Below are 21422 nucleotides of genomic sequence, written 5' to 3' on the forward strand. Positions count from 1 at the left end.
TCTCCAGCTTTGTTCATTTTGTTTAGGATTGCTTTGGCTATTTAGGCCAATTTTTTTCTTCCATATGAATTTTATAATAGTTTTTTTATTAATTATTTAAATGAATGGCATTTGTATTTTGATAGAAATTGTAATGAGTCTGTAGATGGCTTTGGGCAGTATGGCCATTTTAACAATACTGATTCTTCCAATCCATGAGCATGGAATGTTTTTCCATTTGTTTGTGTCATCTATTATTTCTTTCAGGAGTGTTTTGTAGTTCTTCTCATAGAGATCTTTCGACTCATTGGTAGATGTATTCCTAGATATTTTACATTTTTGTGACTATTGTAAATGGGATTGCATTCTTGATTTGGCTGTCATTCTTGATTTGAATCTTATTGGTGTATAGAAATGCTACAATTTTTTGTATGTTGATTTTGTATCCTGAAACAGTACTGAAGTCATTTAACATATCTTGAAATCCTTTGATAGCGTCTATAGGACTTTCTACTTATATGATCATATTGCCAGTGAAGAGAGATGTTTTAACGTCCTCTTTTCCTATTTGTGTGTCCTTTCTTTCTTTCTCTGGCCTGATTGGTCTGGCTAGGACTTCCAGCACTATGTTGTACAGGAGTGGTAAAAATGGGCAACCTTCTCTTGTTCCAGTTCTTATGGGGATAATGCCACCAGTGTATGCCCTTCCAGTATGATGCTGACTGTTGGTTTGTCATAGATGGCTTTTATAATTTTAATTATGTTCCTTCAATGTCTAATTTGTTGAGGGTTTTTATAATAAAGGAATGTTTGATTTTATTGAATGTTTTTCTGTATTTATTGAGATGATCATATGCTTTAGGTTTTAAATTATGTTTAGGTGGTGAATCACATTTCTGGACTTGAGTACATTGACCCATCACTGTATTACTGGGATGAAACCCACTTGATCATGGTGTATTATCTTTTTGATGTGTTGTTGAATTTGGTTTGCTTGTACTTTATTGAGGATTTTTTTCATCTAGGTTCATCAGGGATAGTGGTCTATAGTTATCTTTTTTGGTTATGTGCTTTCCTTGCTTGGGTAACAAGGTGATGCTGGCTTCATAGAATGAGTTGGAGGGTATTCTCTCTCAATATTTTGGAACAGTTTCAGTAGGATTGGTATCACTTCTTTGAAGGTCCAGTGAATTTGGCTTTAAATCCATCTAGTCTTGGGCTCTTGTTTCTTTGGCAATTTTTAAATTACTGATTCAATCTCACTGCCTATTATTGATCTGTTGAGGATTTCTAGTTCTTCCTGATTCAAGCTAAGAGGTTTGTATGTTTCCAGGAATTCAACCATTTCCTCTAGGTTTTCTAGTTTGTGTGCATAGAGGTGGTCATAGTAGTCTCAAAAAATCTTGAATTTCTGTGGTGTTGGTTGTAATAGCTCCATTTTTATTTCTAAGTGAGCTTATTTGAATCATCTCTCTTATTTTCTTGATTAATCTACCTAATGTTCTATTGATTTTGTTTATCTTTTCACAGAACTAACTTTTTTAAAATTGATCTTTGTTTCATAGATTTTGTTTCCATTTTATTTAGTTCTGCTCTAATCCTTGTTATTTCTTTTCTTCTGCTAGCTTTGGGTTTGGTTTGGGCTAGTTGCTCTAGTTCCTTGAGATGTGATGTTAGGTTGCTAATTTGTGACCTTTCAGATTTTTCGATGTAAGCATTTAGTAACATAAACCTTCCTCTTGGCACTGTTTACTTTTTTCTATCTTCCAGCTGTTTTAATAACTTGTGTCACTATTATCATTCATTTTGAATACTTTTTAAATTTCCATCTTGATTTTATTGTTAAACCAAAAATCTTTCAAGAGCAGATTGTTTAATTTCCATGTTCTTCTATAGTGTTGAGGGTTCCTTTGGCAGTTGATTTCTAGTTTTATTCCACTGTGGCCTGAGAAGATATTTCATCTAACTTTGATTTTTAAAAAATGTATTGAGACTCTTTTAACTTTTATTTTAGGTTCAGGTGTATATGTGCAGATTTGTTATACAAGTAAACTGTGTGTCATGTGGGTTTGTTGTATAGACTATTTCCTCATACAAGTAATAAGCATAGTACCCAATAGTATTTTTTTCTGATCATCTCCCTCCTTCCACCCTGCACCCTCCATTAGGCCCAAGTGTCTGTTATTTTCCTCTTTGTGTCCATGTCTTCTCATGGTTTAGCTTCCACTTTTGAGTGAGAATAAGTGGTATTTGGTTTTCTGTTCCTGCATTAGTTTCTTAGGGTAATGGCCTCCAGCTCCATCCATGCTGCTGCAGAGAACATGACCTAATTCTGTTTTATGGCTGTGTAGTATTCCATGGTGTATATGTACAACACTTCCTTTATCCAATCTGCTGTTGATGGGCATTTGGGTTAATTTCATGATGTAGAATTATGTCATCTGCGATTAGGGATAGTTTGACATCCTCTCTTCCTTTTTGGATACCTTTGATTTCTTCCCCCTGTCTGATTGCTCTGGCCAGGAGTTTCAGTACTATGTTGAATAAGAGTGGTGAGATAAGGCATCCTTGTCTTGTGCTGGTTTTCAAGGGTGATGCTTCCAACTTTTGCCAGTTCAGTGTGATGTTGGCTGTGGGTTTGTCAGAGATGGCTCTTATTATTTTGCAGTAGCTCCTTCAATGCCTAGTTTACTGAGGGTTTTTAACATGAAGGGTTCTTGAATTTTACCAAAAACCTTTCATGCATCTATTGAGACAGCCATGTGGTTTTTGTTTTTACTTCTGTTTATATGATGAATCACATGTATTTATTTGCATATGTTGAAACAATCTTGGATGTCAGGGATAAAGCATATTTGATCATAGTGGATTAGCTTTTTATGTGTTGCTCAATTCGGTTTGCTAGTATTTTCTTGTAGATTTTTCCATCTGTGTTCATCAAGGATATTGTCCTGATGACAATATCTTTTTCTTTTTACCTTTTACTGCTTTTGGTGTGCATCTGCAAGGATTTGGTATCAGGATGATCCTGGCCTCATAGAACAAGTTAGAAAGGTCCCTCCTCCTCAATTTTGGGGAATATTTTCTGTATAAATGGTACCAGCCCTTCTTTGTACATCTAATATAATTAAGCTGTGAATCCATCTAGTCCCTGGATTTTCTTGTTTGGTAGACTTGTTATTACTGCTTCAATTTTGGAACTCGTTATTGGTCTGTTCAGATATTCAATTTCTTTTTTGTTCAGTCTTGGGAGGTTGTATATTTTCAGGAATATATCAATTTCTTCTAGATTTTCTAGTTCGTGTGCATAGAGGTATTTATAGTAAGTCTCTGAGAATTTTTTGTATTTCTGTGGGTTAGTGGTAATGTCCCCTTTGTCATTTGTAATTGTGTTTATTTGGATTTTCTCTCTTTTGTGTCTTTATTAGTCTAGCTAGTGATCTATGTATCTTATTAATTTTTTCAAATAATAAAATCATGGATTCCTTTATTTTTTTTTACTGTGGTTAGATCAAAAAAGAAAAAGAGCATTACATAATAATAAAGGGTTTAATTCACCAAGAAGACCTAACTACCCTACATAAATATGCACCCAACAGAGGAGCACCCAGATTCATAAAGCAAGTTCTTAGAGAACTATGATGAAATTTGGATTTACACACAATAATAGTGAGAGACTTCAACATTACACTGACAGTATTGGACAAATCATCAAAGCATAAAATTAACAAAGATATTCAAGATCTGAACTCACACGTGACCAAATGGGCCTAATACACATTTACAGAACTCTCCAACCAAAGACAACAGAATGCACATTCTTCTCATCTGCACATGGCACATACTCTAAAATTGATCACATAATCAAATATTTAAAAACTCAGAAAATTGGAAAAAAATAAATCATACTAAAATCGACCACATAATCAAACATAAAACAATCTTCAGCAAACTGAAAAAAGTGAAATTATACCAGCCACACTTGGACAGCACAATAGTAAAAATAGAAATCAATACTAACAAATTCAATCATATAATTACATGGAAATTAAACAACACACTCCCAAAATACTTTTGGGTAAATAATAAAATTAAGGCAGAAATCAAGAAATTATTTGAGACTAATGAGACCAAAGATAGTACATATGACAATCTTTGGGACACAGCTAAGTCAGTGTTAGTATTGAAGTTTATAGCATTATATGCCCACATCAAATAGTTAGAAAGATCTCAAATTAACAACGTATTCTCACAACTAGAGAAACTGGAGAAACATGAACTAACCAACCCCAAATGTATCAGAAGACAAAAATAATCAAAATCTGAACTGAACTGAAAGAAATTGTACATGTTTTTTGGCCTATCATATGGGCTGATATGGTTTGGCTCTGTGTCCCCATCCAAATCTCATCTTGAATTGTATTCCCATAATTCCCATGTGTTTTGGGAGGGACCCAGTGGGAGATAACTGAATCATGGGAGTGGTTTCTCCCATACTGTTCTCATGGTAGTGAATAAGTCTCACGAGATCTGATGGTTTTATAAGGAGAAACCCCTTTACCTGGTTCTCATTCTCTCTCTTGCCACCGCCATGTAAGAAGTGCCTTTCACCTTCCACCATGATTGTGAGGCCTCCCTTACCACGTGGAAGTGTAAGTCCATTAAATCTCCTTCTTTTGTAAATTGCCCAGCCTTGGGTATGTCTTTATCAGCAGCATGAAAATGGACTAATCCATGGTCTATCTTAGAGAATGTGCCACATGCTGATGAGAAGAATGTAAATTCTGCATTTATTGGATAAAGTGTTCCGTAAATACTTTTAGGTCGGTTTGTTCTAGCATTCAGTTTAAGTCCTTGTTTGCTTTCTGCTTTGATGCTATGTCTAGTTCTGTCAGTGGAGTGTTGAAGACGCTCACTATGATTGTGCTGCTGTCTACCTCTTTTCCTAGGTCTAGTAGTAACTGTTTTATTAATCTGGGAGTTTCAGTTAGGTGCAGGTATATTTAGGAATGTAATATCTTCTTGTTGGATGTATCCTTTTATCAATATATTAATATCATGACCTTCTTTGTCTTTTCTTCACTGCTTTTGCTTTACAGTCTGTTTTACCTGATATAAGAATTGCTCCTCCTGCTTATGTTGCTTGTATTATTTGAACAGATCATTATGTGTTAGATTAACTAAGAATTTTTATAAATTGGTCTGGCACGGTGGCTCATGCCTATATTCCCAGCACTCTGGGAGGCCAAGACAGGCAAGTCTCTTGAGCCCAGAAATTCAAGATCAGCCTAGGCAGCGTGGCAAAACCCTGTTTCTACTAAAAAATACAAAGGTTAGTTAGGAGTGGTGGCACATGCCTGTAGTCCCAGCTACTGGGGAGTGGAGGGGGTTAGGAGAGAGGATCTCCTGAGCCTGGGAGGTCAAGGCTGCAGTGAGCCGTGATCACACCACTGCACTCCAGCCTGGGTGACAGAGTGAGACCCTGTAAAAAAAAAAAAAAAAAAAAAAAACAAACTAACAAAACAAAAAAAAGAAATTAAAAAAATTAATTTATCTTAACTTATTCCACCTCTAGTGCTCTTCCTTTGTTTACATAAATCAAACTTTCCAATGTATATCATTTTCTTTCTTCGTGAAGAGTTTTCAATGTTTCTTGAGATGCAGTTCTACTGGTATGGTAGCAAATTACCTCAATTTTTGTTTGAGAAAGTTTTTATTTTTCCTTCACTTGTAAAGGGAAATTTTCCTGGACACAGAATTCTAGGTTTGTGGAGTTTTAAATATATATTTTTAAATTCTTGTGGGTGGATAGTAAGGGTATACATTTATGGTGTTTTCTTTTTCAACACTCTAAATATTTCATTCCACTCTCTTGCTATTTGCCTGGTTTCTAAAGAGAAGTCCAGCGTAATTACTTTGTTTCTGTGTGAAAATAAAGTTTTTTTCTCTGTCTTCTTTCAAGATTTTCTTTTTGTCATTGGTTTTCTGCAGTTGGAATATGATATGGGTATTTGTAGATTTTGGTATTTATCCTACTTAGTGTTTGCTGAACAATTTGTGATTTGGTGTTTCTCATTAATTTTGGAAAACTCTCAGTCGTTGTTATTTAAATATGTCCTCTGTTCTTTTATCTTTTTCTTCTCTTTGTCATACAGTTCTTAGATAGTCCATTCTGGTATTTTATTTCTGTCATCATTTCTCTTTTTTCAGCTTGGGAAGTATGTGTTGAAATATCTTCAAGCTTACTGATTTTTTCCTTGACTCTGTGTATTCTATCGATGATTTCATATAAGATATTCTTCATTTTATTGGAGTTCTTTCTTTTATTCCTAGCATTTTCTTTTGATTTTTTCTTAGGGTTTCTGCCTCACTGATTAACTGTCCCGTGTGTTCTGTATGATGTTCATTTTTTCCATTCTCTTAGTATATTAGTTTTTTTTTTTTTTTAATTCTCAGTCTGATAATTCTAAAATATCAGCTATGTCTGAATTTGGTTCTGTTGTTTGCTCTGCCTCTTCAGATTGTGTTTTATGATTTTGTTTATGTTTGCATTTTCTTTTTCATTTAAAGCCAGAAATGATGTAGTAGGAGAGACTGAAGTAAATGGGCCTTTGGTGATAGGTTTTATGCTGATCTGGCTGGGAGTTAGGCTATTGTAAATGCTTGCTTTACCTGTGGCATTAGTGTCTAAATTTTCCTCTAGTCTTGTTTCTGTCCTCCTTAGTTTTGCTTCTCCCTAGAGAACCTGTCATAACTAGGGTCTGAAAATTGCAGTTCTTTAAGCTGTAATCCCCGTTTGTTACACAGGAGCACTACTGTGGGGATAGTTAAATGTGAGAGAAGAAACATTCTATAATCTTATGATTAGGTCTTAGTCCCTTAGTGAGCCTGTATCCTTGGGCTGTGACTTTCACAAGTAATTTTTAACTCCCATAAGTCCTTAGGTGAGACAGAAGGCTTAAGGCTGCTGGAACTGTACTGTTCTTTTCCCTTCACATAAAAGTTAGAGAGGGTTGGAGGTTAGTATATCCTTTTCCCCAGGTCAGTTAGGCTCTAGCAAAACCAAGTAGTTTAAGCTCTGGTAAAATAGTTTTCTTTGAGGATGGGCCTTCAGGAGAACAGAGTACTATGTGCATATTTCAAAGTTGTCACTTTTCCTTTCCTCTTGCTAGAAATATGAGGAGAATGTTCTCATATCTTCACCCTGAGAATCTGGTAGGGCTCCTAGAAACAAAACTCATGAAAGTGTAGGGGCCTCATAAACCAGGGCCCCCACGAGTTTTTGTCTCCTGAGCTAGATCTACAGCAAGTCTCCTGCAATTACTGAATTATCTTTTAAATGCTTCTACCAGGATCTAGCTGTGGCTTCTTCTCCTTATGAGCTGTGCTGCCTTTCTCTCTAGTTTCCAGCATGGTGGGGCTCTGTGACCTCAAGCTCTGATGGCTTTAATAAGAGTTGGTGATTCTCAGATTGTTTATCTTTTTTCTAGCTGCAAAGATGGGAGTAATGACTTCCAAGTTCTTTATATGTCAGACTGGAGGCAAAAGTCTTCTAAATTACCCTCATTATGACCTGAATCTACCTTAATCAGTCCTTTTTTAACTTTTCATATCATAATATTTATAACTTTTCTGGCATTCATTTCATTTGCTTTTGCTTAACATTTCATTTTGTATGGGACATTTTATGCTTGAGATTATAACCACTTTAAAGTAACACACCATAACCTATTTTTGTATGCTTAATAAGTGACCAATTTCACTAAGATTTGGAACATTATATTAAAATGTCTCAGAATTCCTCTGTTGCCTTAATCCCAAGGTAGAATGGGAGAATAAAAGTGTCAGGGAAGAGAGTAATGAAACCCTATCCTGGATTATCCATTCATAAGAAAAGTAAGATATATACAAAAGTAATATACACAAGATCTGTTTTGCTGCAGAAACACTTGTGAGTCTTTGAAGTCCCTAAAACATCATCTAAACCTGTATTTGTATACATTAGCTATAGTGTGATTGCTAAGTAATAATACTACTTGTGATATATATAGTACTTACTATATGCAATTCACCGTTAACATATTTTACTTTATTATTCTGAGACCTCACAGCAACCTTAAGTGGGTGTATTTTTATCCACAGTCTATATAGTTGTGGATATTAAGACTTGGAAAGGTTAGATGACTTCTCCAACATCTAACAATAATGTAGAATTCAAAACGTGTGGCCAGGTGTAGTGGCTCACACCTGTAATCCCAGAACTTTGGGAGGCCAAGGCGGGCAGATCACCTGAGGTCAGGAGTTCAAGACCAGCCTGGCCAGCATGGTGAAACCCCAACTTTACTAAAAATACAAAAAAAAAAAAAAAAAAAAAAAAAAAAAAAAAAAAAAAACTTAGCTGGCTGTGGTGGCAGGTGCCTGTAATCCCAGCTATATGGGAGGCTGAGGCAGGATAAGGCAGGAACCCAGGAGGCGGAGGTTGCAATGAGCCAAGATCACTCCATTGCACTCCAGCCTGGGCAACAAGAGCAAAACTCCATTACAAAAAGGAAAAAAAAAAAGAATTAAAAACATGTGGGATTCAAACACAAGTTATGTGACTTTAGCCAACATTCTTAATGACTATACTACATAGCCTCCCATGTACCTCTACTCTGTGTACCTCTACCTTCCACGTACCTCCCATGTGCCCTTACATGTACTTAAGATTTAACCATTTAATATCAGAAGGGGAGGTAAAGAGGGAAAGTGAGTCCCTCTTTACCTCCCCTTCTGATACTAAATCGGTAAACCTTATTGAAGAAAAATAGACTAAGCCCTGCCAGCCAAAGTTTTCTAGTAGGTCTTGGATAGTATTTTGCTCAACACACCCAGTTTTGGGAGGACAGTATACATACTATTGGTTAGCAGGTGGTTCTGCTGCAGTGGATTGAGGGTTGGAGCACCTCCAATGCCTGGCTGGCCAGCTAGGGCTGCATGAGCAATTCCATGTTGGGGTCCAGGTGCCACAAATGGAGACTGCATCTTATCTTTATCCCAGGAGGATTCACTTCCACCTGAAAAATATTCATATAAACAGATTTCAATTTGACCACTTTCCATAAGAAGGCTTTTTAAAATTCCCTTTTAGGGCTGCAATCATGAATACCACCTCTTAGAAAATTGTTATTGAACACAGTTAACTCATTTTTATGACAGTTTCAAAAACTTTCAATAGTCTAGAGATGTAAGCTGCCTTTGGGAAGGCTAAATCATTCTCAATAATAGTATAGGCACTCTTGACTTGTTGGTATTCTCAACAAATCTGGAATCATAATGAATAGCTTTTAGAAGCACTTACATGTTGGGGAACATTAATTGACCACCACTGCCTTGTATTCTAAACCTTTAACATACATATACTATATTTTAAAGGACTGTACTGATCACTGAAAAAGAACCCACTCATTTGTAAGAGCATGATAACATGCAAAAATACATGGTAAGAAACAGAATGATCTTTTCTTCTCAGGTCACTTAGAGAAGCAAATCTATTCATAGACACTAGAGTTTTGTTTAAAATAAGCTGGACAAAAATAGGAAACAATTGCTTTGAATTTGAAATTATACTTACCTTGATCCTTCAAGATAGAACGTGAGGTAAAGTGTGTATAAATGTAGATAAATCATGATCTACATTGGCATAGCTATTTCATCTGGTATCTAACATACTATGGGGGATAGAACCATCGCTTAAAATCATATGGAAAACAAACACAGAATAATTTCCAGGACATTCTTTCAGGATAATACTTTAAACAGGGGAGTAAAGAGTGGGATTCGAATCACTGCAGAAGCAGATAGTCTGGCTTTAGAAAACAAAATGGTTGTGCAGGCAGCTCCATCTATTTGCTTGATGTGCTTCATTCATTCAGGGGTCAGTGGTTCCTCCTCCATTCCCATGCTGGGACTGCAACATTAGCACTCTACCTGGCTGACACCATCCCACTTACTGCCTAAAACTCTGACCCTGTTTGTGTGGGGTTTGGTCTCAGGACTCTTGGGAGCTCTGTAAAATATGTATATTTAATGGGTTTTTTTAAAGGTAGAAAAATCAACATACTCATATCCCCAACATTTAATATTGTGATTATTTTCACATCTTTGACTTCCCTCCCACATTTTGTTCATATGGATACCCATTTTTACATTATAAGCAGTCTGTCATGTTGCTTCAGGTATCATATCTACAAAGTGCAGTGACTATTAAACATTAGACTTCGTTTCCAGTTGTCACTATTATAGTCTACATTATAACAAAAACATTCATTTAAATTATTTCCTTAGAATCAGTTAATTCCCTGAGTGGAATTTGAGTCAAAGGGGACAAAAATTTTTATACTTTTATTTCAAAAACCACATTTGCAAAAGCAGTTTTGAGAGTTGTAAACTTTTCAGGGAAATGTCTTCAGGCCCAATTGGTATTCCTCCTCAAGATTTAAAATTTATTCAAGCAAATTGCCTGCTAGAATCTCTGAAAGGATTGTTTAACCTTCCTCTCCAGTCATCCAGTCTTACCTCAGTTCTGAAGAGGAAGAACCTTATTCTAGTCCTCCTCTTCAGTACTCTTTCAGGCTCTTTTGTGGCCAAAGTTAATCTCTAATTCAAAAGTGAGAGTCTTGACTAGCCTCCAACTAGATGAGCTGAGATAAGGAAACACCAGATTCTAGAGCAGTATATGTAAAGATTGAAGGGTATCTGGCCCTGCTGATGTGGACGCAGATTTTCCAATCAAATGTGGGAAGAAATAAGCAGTTACTTGTTGGGGTCCTGATATAAGCCATTCAGATAAGACGCATGAAACCTTCGTAGGTAGGAAATTTGGTTGAATTTAATAGACTGGTTTAATGGACCAAAAATCATTCCCTTGATCATGTTGAGGTCTGCTATGTTCATTGAAAACATGCAATACTTCTATGATTACCACTTGTTCTCTCTTTTCATCCAGATGTTGGCTGTTGTACAGCATGTGCTTAAGAGCAGGGAGGTAATTTATGGTTTGGTGCATTGACATATTTTAGTGTTGACAAATTTGAAATTTCAATTAAAATCAATAAGACATTGTTATGCTGTAATGAAGAGAGATGGTGGGGCAAGGGAGTATTTTAATAAGCTATGAAAGTAACCACTGCAACGCTGAGAATTCTTTATAGGAACATTAGGCCAATAAACATGATTAATATCAGAAAATGCAAAAATTTGAAAGATCAATTACTGAGCAAAAACGGAAGCACTACATCATTTTAGCACTATGTTCAAGATATGAATTAGCTTACCATTGCAGAACTGTAATTTATAAAATGAGTAAAACATTGACAAAGGAAGATACATTTAGAAGACATTAAATTATACCATATGATGATAATATAGTACTGCAGTATCACAGCAGCAACAGCAACACAGCAATATTGGAGCTGAGATTATATCAATATTTATTTTATAAATTTAAAACTGTTTAGTCTACATTTAATATTAAATGGTACATTAGGTAGTATTCTCATGGTTTGTGTATCACATTTTCCAAATAAGCTTGAATAGAAATGTTTTACAAATCTTATCAAAGGATTTCAATGTGGTTTTATGTATGCTTTGATGAGAACTTTGGATACACTTTTTCCAACAGCTCACACCTTTGTTAACTACTGTGTTAATGATAGAAAAGGTAGTTTCTATCTCTTCCCACCTCCACCAAATGTGGATATAAGTATTATCCTGCAATATAACGGCAACTGTATATGAATCAAATGGCTGAGGAGTGTGGAACATTCTAGATATTTGGATTAGGAGGTATTAACTCTCTGAATACATTTTTTGTCTTTTGAACTAAATCTCTTATCGTTTTTAAGTGTAAACATTAATTATGACTTAATCTGGAATGTTCAGTGGCCCCAATATTTGCATTTTTATGCCTCTTTGTCAAGATGCAGTAATACCCGTTGCCCTTAAAACTAACAAAGTATTTTGACCAATCTAAGCTACAGTCAGCCTTGTATTAACCACTATTTTGAAGGCTTAGGTATCCACCTTCCTTGTCCTATCTATCTGTCTGTCTGTCTACCTCCAAATGCAGTAGTTAGCTAAGGCTGCCATAACAAATACCACAGACAGAATGGCTTAAACCACAAGAATTTAGTTTCTCACGGTTCTGGAGGTCAGAAGTCCAAGATCATGGTTTTGGCAGGTTTAGTAGTTTCTCCTGAGACCTTCCTCTATGGTTTGTAGATGACTGTGTTTTCCCTGTGTCCTCACATGCTCTTTCCTCTGTGCAAGTGCATCCTTGGTAACTCTTTTATGTCCAAGTTTCCTCTTCTTATAAGAACTCCAAGCAAACCGGATTAGAATCCATTCTAGGCCGGATTTATTTATTTATTTATTTAAATTGTTATTATTTTTTAATTTTTGTGAGTACAGAGTAGGTGTATATATTTACGGAGTACCTGATATGTTTTGCCACAGGCATGCAATGTGAAATAAGTACATCATGGAGAATGAGATATTCATCCCCTGAAGCATTTATCCTTTGAATTACAAGCAATACGGTTAGATTCTTTGTTTTAAAATATACTTAATCACCTCCTTAAAGGCCTTAGCTACAAATACAGTCACATTTCAAAGTAACTGGGGGTTAGGGCTTCAATATCTGAATTTTAGGGGTACGTAATTCAGCCCGTAACACTAAAGTATGCACATTTGTTGGAACCAGACCATACTAGCTTTGTGAGGGAATTCCTCCAGTAAAGAGGAGATAAACTGGACAGCACTTTTCACAAGGCATGACTAAGAGGCTGGCAGGGTAGGCAGTGGGTTTGGGAAAACAAAATAACCTCTTTAAGTCTTCATGAAATTTTGTATTAAGTATAAACGTAACCCAACACAGTCCTAAGCATGTAAAGATAATGTAGAAAATGCAGCAAATCTTCATTAACTGAATAATTTATTTGAGCTTTTCCATATCAACTACTTATCACTGTTTTACCACAATATTTAGTAAAACTAAACTGATGACAATAAACAGTGTAACACAATCAACAGTATTACAAGCAACTATTGCTACATTAGTACTAATTAATTTAATCCTAACGTTACCAATAAGAAAGCTAGAGAGAACTACATTTTTATAAGCCCTTACTTCATAGAAATATATATTCTTAGTTAGAATCAGTGTAAGAACAATAAAGTGATTCACTGTGGGGAAACATTAATTTAACAAGGTATCTGACAAACTTCTATTGCTTTAATCAGAAACTCTTTAGTTTGCAATTTAGACCTTTTTAAAAAAATCCCATTTTAAAATGTTAGGGTTCCCAGAAGGTTATTTGTTTTTGTGGCATTTTCTTTGTAGGATAAGTGGGTAGAGGACAGAGACCTATGAATCACAGAGACCCTACAACAGAAACATGGAATTTAACACATAAAAAGGACCTTTTTATCCATTTAGTTAAAAATAATAACTTGAAAAAGGATTGGCCGGGCGCGGTGGCTCACGCCTGTAATCCCAGCACTTTGGGAGGCCGAGGCGGGTGGATCACGAGATCAGGAGATCGAGATCATCTTGGTTAACATGGTGAAACCCCGTCTCTACTAAAAATACAAAAAATTAGCCGGATGTGGTGGCGGGCACCATAGTCCCAGCTACTCGGGAGGCTGAGACAGGAGAATGGCGTGAACCTGGGAGGCGGAGCTTGCAGTGAGCTGAGATCGCGCCACTGCACTCCAGCCTGGGCGACAGAGACTCCATCTCAATTAAAAAAAAAAAAAAAAAAAAAGGAGCAAGATCATATCATGGGTGGGACCCAAAGCAGTATTTTAATGTTTTAATTTGCTAAAATTTTGAATTAGCACTTCCGCATTTCCCATTCTAATAACACAATGCTTACTATGGTCAGGTTGTGAAAAGCAATAACAAAGATCATTACGATGTGTTCCAAACAAATTAGCATAAGCCTACAAGCCAAAACACCGAAACACCAACATGTTTCAAATGGCTATAAAGGAAACCCAGCAGTAAGGCTCTAAATAAAAATTCCAAGCAATCATTCTTCACCTTAGCACCATGTTGTTAAGAATGAGTGAAGGAAGCTAATAAAATATTCGCTGAAGAGAATCAAGAAAATTTAGTAACCAGTCTTCCTCATCCACCCATAGGGGTCAGTGATCTTCTTTATAAATGAATAAGCTGTAATTTCCGTAGGTTTGAGTTTCTAAGACTACTAGAATTGTGTGAGTCATAGGCAAGTGTTTCATAATTTAAAAGTGATCTGTCTTATTAATTCAAGTTGAGTGTAACTTTTAAAATTTTAGAGGAATACTGTAATAGCAGTTGCTAGTATATTTTGCAAAGTACACATTTAAAAGCCACCTACTAGAAAAAATACATAAGGTAATTATATAAATTCAAAACTATGGCCTTGAATGTGAAAAATGGAAGTGTTTATAACAAGCTGTCCTTACATTGAAACTTTTGTAGCTACAACAAAACATATAAGTCAGATTATTTGAAAATATGGGTCTAAATTGATCATGTTTCCAGTAATCTTAAGTACATAAGGCAAAGAGAAAGCAGTCAAATGGGAAGAGGTCTATGTAGCATACGGCCTAAATCGAGCTTGTTCTCTCAGCCATAGAATATTCGTTTAGCTAGAATCTTAGATAAACGCACCTTGTTTGATAAATCTACACAGCATGAAGCATTTTGTAGTAGAAAAATATTTTGAATCATAATTAAATCGTTAAAGACTTCATTTTTTTTTCTAAATAATAATATAGTATGTGTTAAGTGTGTGTAGCGGGGAGGTGTACACATACACATATAGACACAAATTCAGGGGTTAGGATATTGTAAAGTGCTAATACATGAATGGAAAACAAGGTGTGTATGTGTAGAGGTGCTATACGCTACAATTGTATCATATTATTATTTTATTTGCTTTTCCTGTATGCATTCAAAAAATAGAATATTCAGCAGCTTTCCAGATTGGTGACATCAGTAGCACAAGCATGCAGTGTATCTGTAATTTGAACCAATATGGATAGAAAATAGACAGCAATTATTCGTTTTAAAATATTGAGAAGGTCTCAACTAGTTTATCTCCTCTTTTACTTTAAAACGTTATCTAGAAACAGCCACACCTCCGGGTGATGGTCTAAGAATTTCAAGTTTAATCAGAGGTATAATAGCAGCTAATTGACGAGCCTCTAGGGCTATACTTGCCAATACAATAACCACTAGTCACCTGTGGCTATTTAAATATAACTTTTCATTAATTAAAATAAAGTAAAAAGAATGAAAAAATTCAGCTCCTCAGTTGCACTAATCACATTACCAATGCTCAAAGGTCACATGCAGCTAGGGACTATCATATCGAGAAGTACAGATACTGATAATTTACTTCCTTGCGGAAAGTTATACTAGAAAGCGCTATCCTAGAGTATAAGCAGTTTGTGTAAAACAGTTTAAAACACAGGTATCTACAGCATCTTCATTTCAACATATCTGAAACTAAATTGACCATTATTCAATGAAAGAGATCTTGCTCCTTTATTTCCTATATCTGTTAGTGGCATAATGCAGTTGTTTCAATGGGAAATGTTTGAGTTCTTAACATGTGTCAGGTGCTATTTGCAGGTATTGGAAATAGAGAAATAAAAGGCAAATCCCTTGACCTCAAAGATCTCTCAGTGCAGTAAGTATCATTGCCATCTCTTAACCATTCACTCTGTGCTTAAGTGACCAAATTATCTGGAATTGACTTTACACTGAGTTCCCTTCCATTCCCACTGACACTGCCTTTGTCTGGACCCTCATTCCTCTCTCACATTACAATCATCTCAAGAGACTCTTAACTGATTTTCCTACTACTAGCCTCATCTCCTCCAATTGGTCCTTGACACAGCGACTGAAATAAATACAAAAAACAAAAATAAAGAAGGTGGAGTATCAGAAAGGACAATCTAAAAAGAAGAGAATACAACTGAGCAGAGCAGTATCCAGGAAGAAAGAAAAGAATGCCTTGGTTGCATGACCAGAATGTTTATACACAAACCTTCAAAGGGTTCCAAGAAATGTGCAAAGACTCTGTGAGAGAGTGTGATGGGTGGACCAACATGAGCTACAACTGTTGTATTAACACATAAGCATTATCTTCTTTCTTTATTATACTTTAAGTTCTGGGGTACACGTGCAGAACGTGCAGTTTTGCAACATAGGTATACACTTGCCCTGGTGGTTTGCTGCACCTATCAACCTGTCACCTACATTAAGTATTTCTCCTAATGTTATCCCTCCCCTACTCCCCTAGCCCCTGACAGGCCCCAGTGTGTGATGTTCCTCTCCCTGTGCCCATGTGTCCTCATTGTTCAACTCCTACTTCTGAGTGACAATACAAGGTGTTTGGTTTTCTGATCTTGTGATAGTTTGCTGAGAATGACGGTTTCCAACTTCATCCACATCCCTGCAAAGGACATGAACTCATCCTTTTTTATGGCTGCATAGTATTCCATGGTGTATATGTATCACATTTGCTTAATCCAGTCTATCATTGATGGACATTTGGACTGGTTCCAAGTCTTTGCTATTGTGAATAGTGTTGCAATAAACATACGTTTGCATGTGTCTTTATCATAGAATGATTTATAATCCTTTGGGTATATGCCAAATAATGGGATGGCTGGGTCAAATGGTATTTCTGGTTCTAGATCCTTGAGGAATCGCCACACTGTCTTCTACAATAGTCAAACTAATTTACACTCCCACCAACAGTGTAAAAGTGTTTCTATTTTTCCACAACCTCTCCAGCACCTGTTGTTTACTGACTTTTTAATGATCACCATTCTAACTGGCATGAGATGGTACTCATTGTGGTTTTGATTTGCATTTCTCTAATGACCAGTGATGACGAGCTTTATTTCATGTCTGTTGGCTGCATTACCTTTACAGGCAAAACCACCAACCACACAAACAAATGAAAAAAATCAAACAAATGACCCTATACTTTTATCATCACTGTCATTCAAAAAGATTAGGAGTCAAGTTCAAAAGTTTCCAAATTAATAGTGAATAAATTTGTTTCTGGATTTAAAAGGAACTCACGCTTCAAAGTAGACTTGATAATTAAAATATAAGTACTCACCACAGGCTTACTCAAGTCAATTGCACCTAACTCATACATATTTCTAAAAATAAGGCTAATATGTTTCACAAAGTAAATGTAAAATTCAAACAAAGTCCCAATATATTTGTTTCTAAATTAAAATGTTGCAAGATGTAAGTATTCCCTGAGTGCCACTTTAAAGCACAGTGGCTAAAACTTGAACATCACATTATGGAATTTCAAAGATTAGTTTAGTTGTAGAAGGAATTATATCACAGATAATGAAGGCACAGTGCTCTTCCATATGTCCTGCTGAATGTGATGATATGGTTGGAGAAACTCTTGCAAACTATTAGTTTGCATAACTTAAAATACACTCTGGTTCAAAGGTATTTTATCGTAGACATGAAGAAAATGGGGTTTTGCCAGATATTATTTTGCAATTCCAAATGATAATCTTATCTTATTCACTCTCCTATGAACCCCCCACATTTTTAAATTGTCATATTTATCTTGGTATCATGTTATGTTGCCTGGAGTAGAAGTTTTCTTTAAAAATACCCTTCAATGGCTGGGTATGGTGGCTCACACCTGTGATCCCAGCACTTTGGGAGGCCGAGGCAGGCAGGTCATGAGGTCAGGAGATCAAGACCATCTTGGCCAACATGGTGAAACCCTGCCTCTACTAAAAATACAAAAATTAGTCGGGCATGGTGGTGCGCAACTATAGTCCCAACTACTCGGGAGGCTGAGACAGGAGAATTACTTGAACCAAGGAGGCAGAGATTACAGTGAGCCAAGATCACACCACTGAACTCCAGCCTGGTGACAGAGTGAGACTCTGTCTCAAAAAATAAATAAATAAATAAATAAATAAATAAATAAATAAATATAAATAAATAAATAAATAAATAAAATAAAAATACCCTTCAATTCTATGTAAGCTGTCTGCTGTGGCAAGTACAGAAAAATGTGTTTATGTGTGACAAGACACTTTTTGGAAATTTGAATTCATTTCTTGCTACTGTAAGTATTGCAAGTTAAAACACTCGAAAAATCTAAGTTCAAGACAGTGATGGCATTTTCTTATCTGAATTTGAGTTCCTTCTTTCATTCTTAATAACATGTGGTCTGTCTAAATGACGAACATATTATCAAGTCACTTCACAGTAAATAATCATATAATACCACCAATATAGCTTGGATATTTGTCCCCACCCAAATCTCATGTTGAATTTTAATTTCGAATGCGGGAGGTGGGACCTGGTGGAAGGTGTTCAGATCAGGGGGACGGAACCTTTATGTCTTGGTGCTGTCTTCATGACAGTGAGTGAGTTCTTGCAAGATTTCATCATTTAAAAGTGTGTGGAACCTCACCCTCACCCTCTCTCCATTGCTACTGCTTTCACCATGTGACATGATTATTTTCCCTTTGCGTTCCGCCGTGAAAAAAAGCTCCCTGAGGCTTCACCAGAAACCAAGCAGAACCACCATCTATCATTTCCCTCTTTCGTCATATTTCTGAAACATTGAACAATTACTGAGAATACGGGCAAATTATTTATTTTAAAGAGCTAATTCCTAGAATTTATAAGTTGTGATATGTGCTCTTGTAAAATATACCTTAAATCGGAGGTCCTTAAAATGAGGTTATGCATACCCTAGAAAATGTAAAGGCTGACCTACAAAGATAGAGCAAGATATTTGAGTTTTAACATTTATTTGATATGTTAACCAAAAAGTAACTACAACATTATGTGTCACTAATATTTAAGATAGGAATCATCACTGATGCCTTCACCGCTCAAGCATTAGAGGAACCCGGAGGGGTTGGGGGAAGGAGGAGTTTTCAGCAGGGCACGTGGTTGGCCATTGGCAGCCCTAGACTTTTATTTACTCTGACCTCATTGTGATATGTTCTACATGCACTCAACTGAGTAGATTCAATAAACTAGTCGTTACAAAGTGAACAACACAATACAACCTCAGATTGAAGACAATAATGCAAGCATAGGAGAAGAAATATAAAATAGCAGAGCTGATACTTCTCCTACTCAATGTAGGAACTCTGTCACTTTCATTAAGAAGTAAAATATTGTAAAGGTCATCAGATTTGATGTATTAATCACATTGTCCTCACTGATACTAAGAATATATGTTTTAAAGGTTTTATGTAATTAATAAACTTTATTAGTTAAAATCTTGTTTAATCTTGTTCTCATTAATTTCTATTTTATGTATATGTTAGTACATGTATACAGCTTGAAATGTACTTTATGTATACTAGAAGAACATACTTTATTATTATTATTATTTTATTTTTTTGAGACAGAGTCTCCCTCCGTCTCCCAGGCTGGAATTCTGTGGCACGATCTCGGCTCACTGCAAGCTCCGCCTCCCAGGTTCACGCCATTGTCCTGCCTCAGCCTCCCAAGTAGCTGGGACTACAGGCACTGGCCACCATGCCCGACTAATTTTTTGTATTTTGTTTAGTAGAGACGGGGTTTCTCCGTGTTAGCCAGGATGGTGTCGATATGCTGACCTCGTGATCCGCCCGCCTCAGCCTCCCGATATGCTGGGATTACAGGCATGAGATGCCCCGCCCCGCCTAAAAGAGCATACTTATTATTTACCTGATGGAGTGTATGAACATAAGGTTTCAATGACTGCTCCGAATTTATAAAAAATTAAATGGCACAAATTTACATTTTTTTTCATAATCAGAAATTTTTAAAAAATATATGTGTGTAGTATTGTATTTTTACAACACTCATTTTTCATAGATCAATTAAGAAGATGAAAAATGAGTGTTGTAAATGTGTAATATTATGGATGTATATTTACCTACCCATACATAATTTAAGCATATTTACCTACTTGTAACATAATTTAAATATATATACCTACCCATAACATAATTTAAGTATACATACCTACATAATTTAAGTATATTTTCCTACCCATAACATAATTTAAGTCTATATACTTACACAAAACATAATTAAAGTACTTTTTCTATTACACTGTTAATTTAACCAAATAAACCATGCTTTAGAAGCTAATGAAGTAAACCAAAAAGCAGAGGATAAGACTGGCCACACAGAAGGAGGCAGAATAATTCATCTCTTCTTTTTATCCCTGCACATAAACTAATATCATTTCTGTAGGTATAAATATCTTCCTGTCAGTGCAATTCTTACAGCTATCAAAAAATTATTTAGGGAAACCATATCGCAGTCTCTAGACAATAGAATTCATTTTGAACAATAAATTGAGATGAAAGCATTATGATCTTTTGCAGCCAATGGTGAGAGTTAATTATTACTCACACAGCAAGTTTTCTTGTTGAGATTTCAGCTTGTCTGTATGCTTTGGAGTGGTGAGGTTGAAGCGGTCTTACTTGACTAGTAGTGGTCAACTGGCAAATTTCTATGAAAGTGGCAGATAGAGACCGACACAAAATAGAGAGGGAAGAACTGTATCCTTCAATTAATAGCATAGTGGAAGGAGCATCAGACAGACCTGAGGTTGAATTCTGGTCGCTCTATTTACTATCTATGGGCTTTGGAAATGACATTAAGGTTCTTTGAGTCCGAGTTTCCTAATATCTGATAGGGAAATATAATCTACCTGCTCTAGGGTTGTTTTAAGGATTAAATGAGATGGAATATGTAAAACGACACAATATCTAGACATATCAAACACTAAATGAGTGTAAGCTATTATCATTTAAGTTATTTTAGAATATAAAACCCCGTCTCTACTAAAAATATGAAAAATTAGCCGGGCGTGGTGGCGGGCACCTGTATTCCCAGCTACTGGGGAGGCTGAGGCAGGAGAATGGCATGAAGCCAGGAGGCGGAGCTTGCCGTGAGCCAAGATCACTCCACCGCACTCCGGCCTGGATGACAGAGCGAGACTCTTGTCTCAAAAAATATATATATATATAAAAGACAAAATAGGGTATTAACTTCATTAACCTGTCTATAGAGTGACTACCTTTTTAACTATACTACCAACAAAAGATGATGAAGACCACTAGTGACCCCAAGAATTAAAGAAATAATTTGCAGAGGTAAAACTCTATTATTTTTGCAGTTAACCACATTAATTTTCATGGCCATGTGCATTTTAACTTATTGCTCTTAAAGCAGATTGCATAATAGAATACAGTAAAACATTGAAAATGAGAACTCCAGATAAGACTTTACTAGGCTACTTCTAATAATCTATCAAGTGTTTCAGCAGTGAGACTAAACAACTATATATAGCCTGTTCTCCTCTTGAGAAAGCAGAAGCAGAAGGCTCTTTGTT

General features: G+C 36.0%; 1 protein-coding gene across 6 annotated transcripts in view; it reads right to left on the bottom strand.

The window, feature by feature from the left end:
* Positions 1 to 21422, bottom strand: part of DACH2 (dachshund family transcription factor 2) — a 676255-nt gene that overhangs the window by 134290 nt on the left and 520543 nt on the right. For all 6 annotated transcript variants that reach the window (XM_007992197.3, XM_037989462.2, XM_007992199.3 and 3 more), the window contains one exon: positions 8877 to 9035. In XM_007992197.3, coding sequence (XP_007990388.2) covers positions 8877 to 9035 — 159 coding nt within the window. The remainder of the gene's footprint in view (positions 1 to 8876; positions 9036 to 21422) is intronic.

This window comes from Chlorocebus sabaeus, chromosome X, assembly GCF_047675955.1.
Source record: "Chlorocebus sabaeus isolate Y175 chromosome X, mChlSab1.0.hap1, whole genome shotgun sequence".
Lineage (NCBI taxonomy): Eukaryota > Metazoa > Chordata > Mammalia > Primates > Cercopithecidae > Chlorocebus > Chlorocebus sabaeus.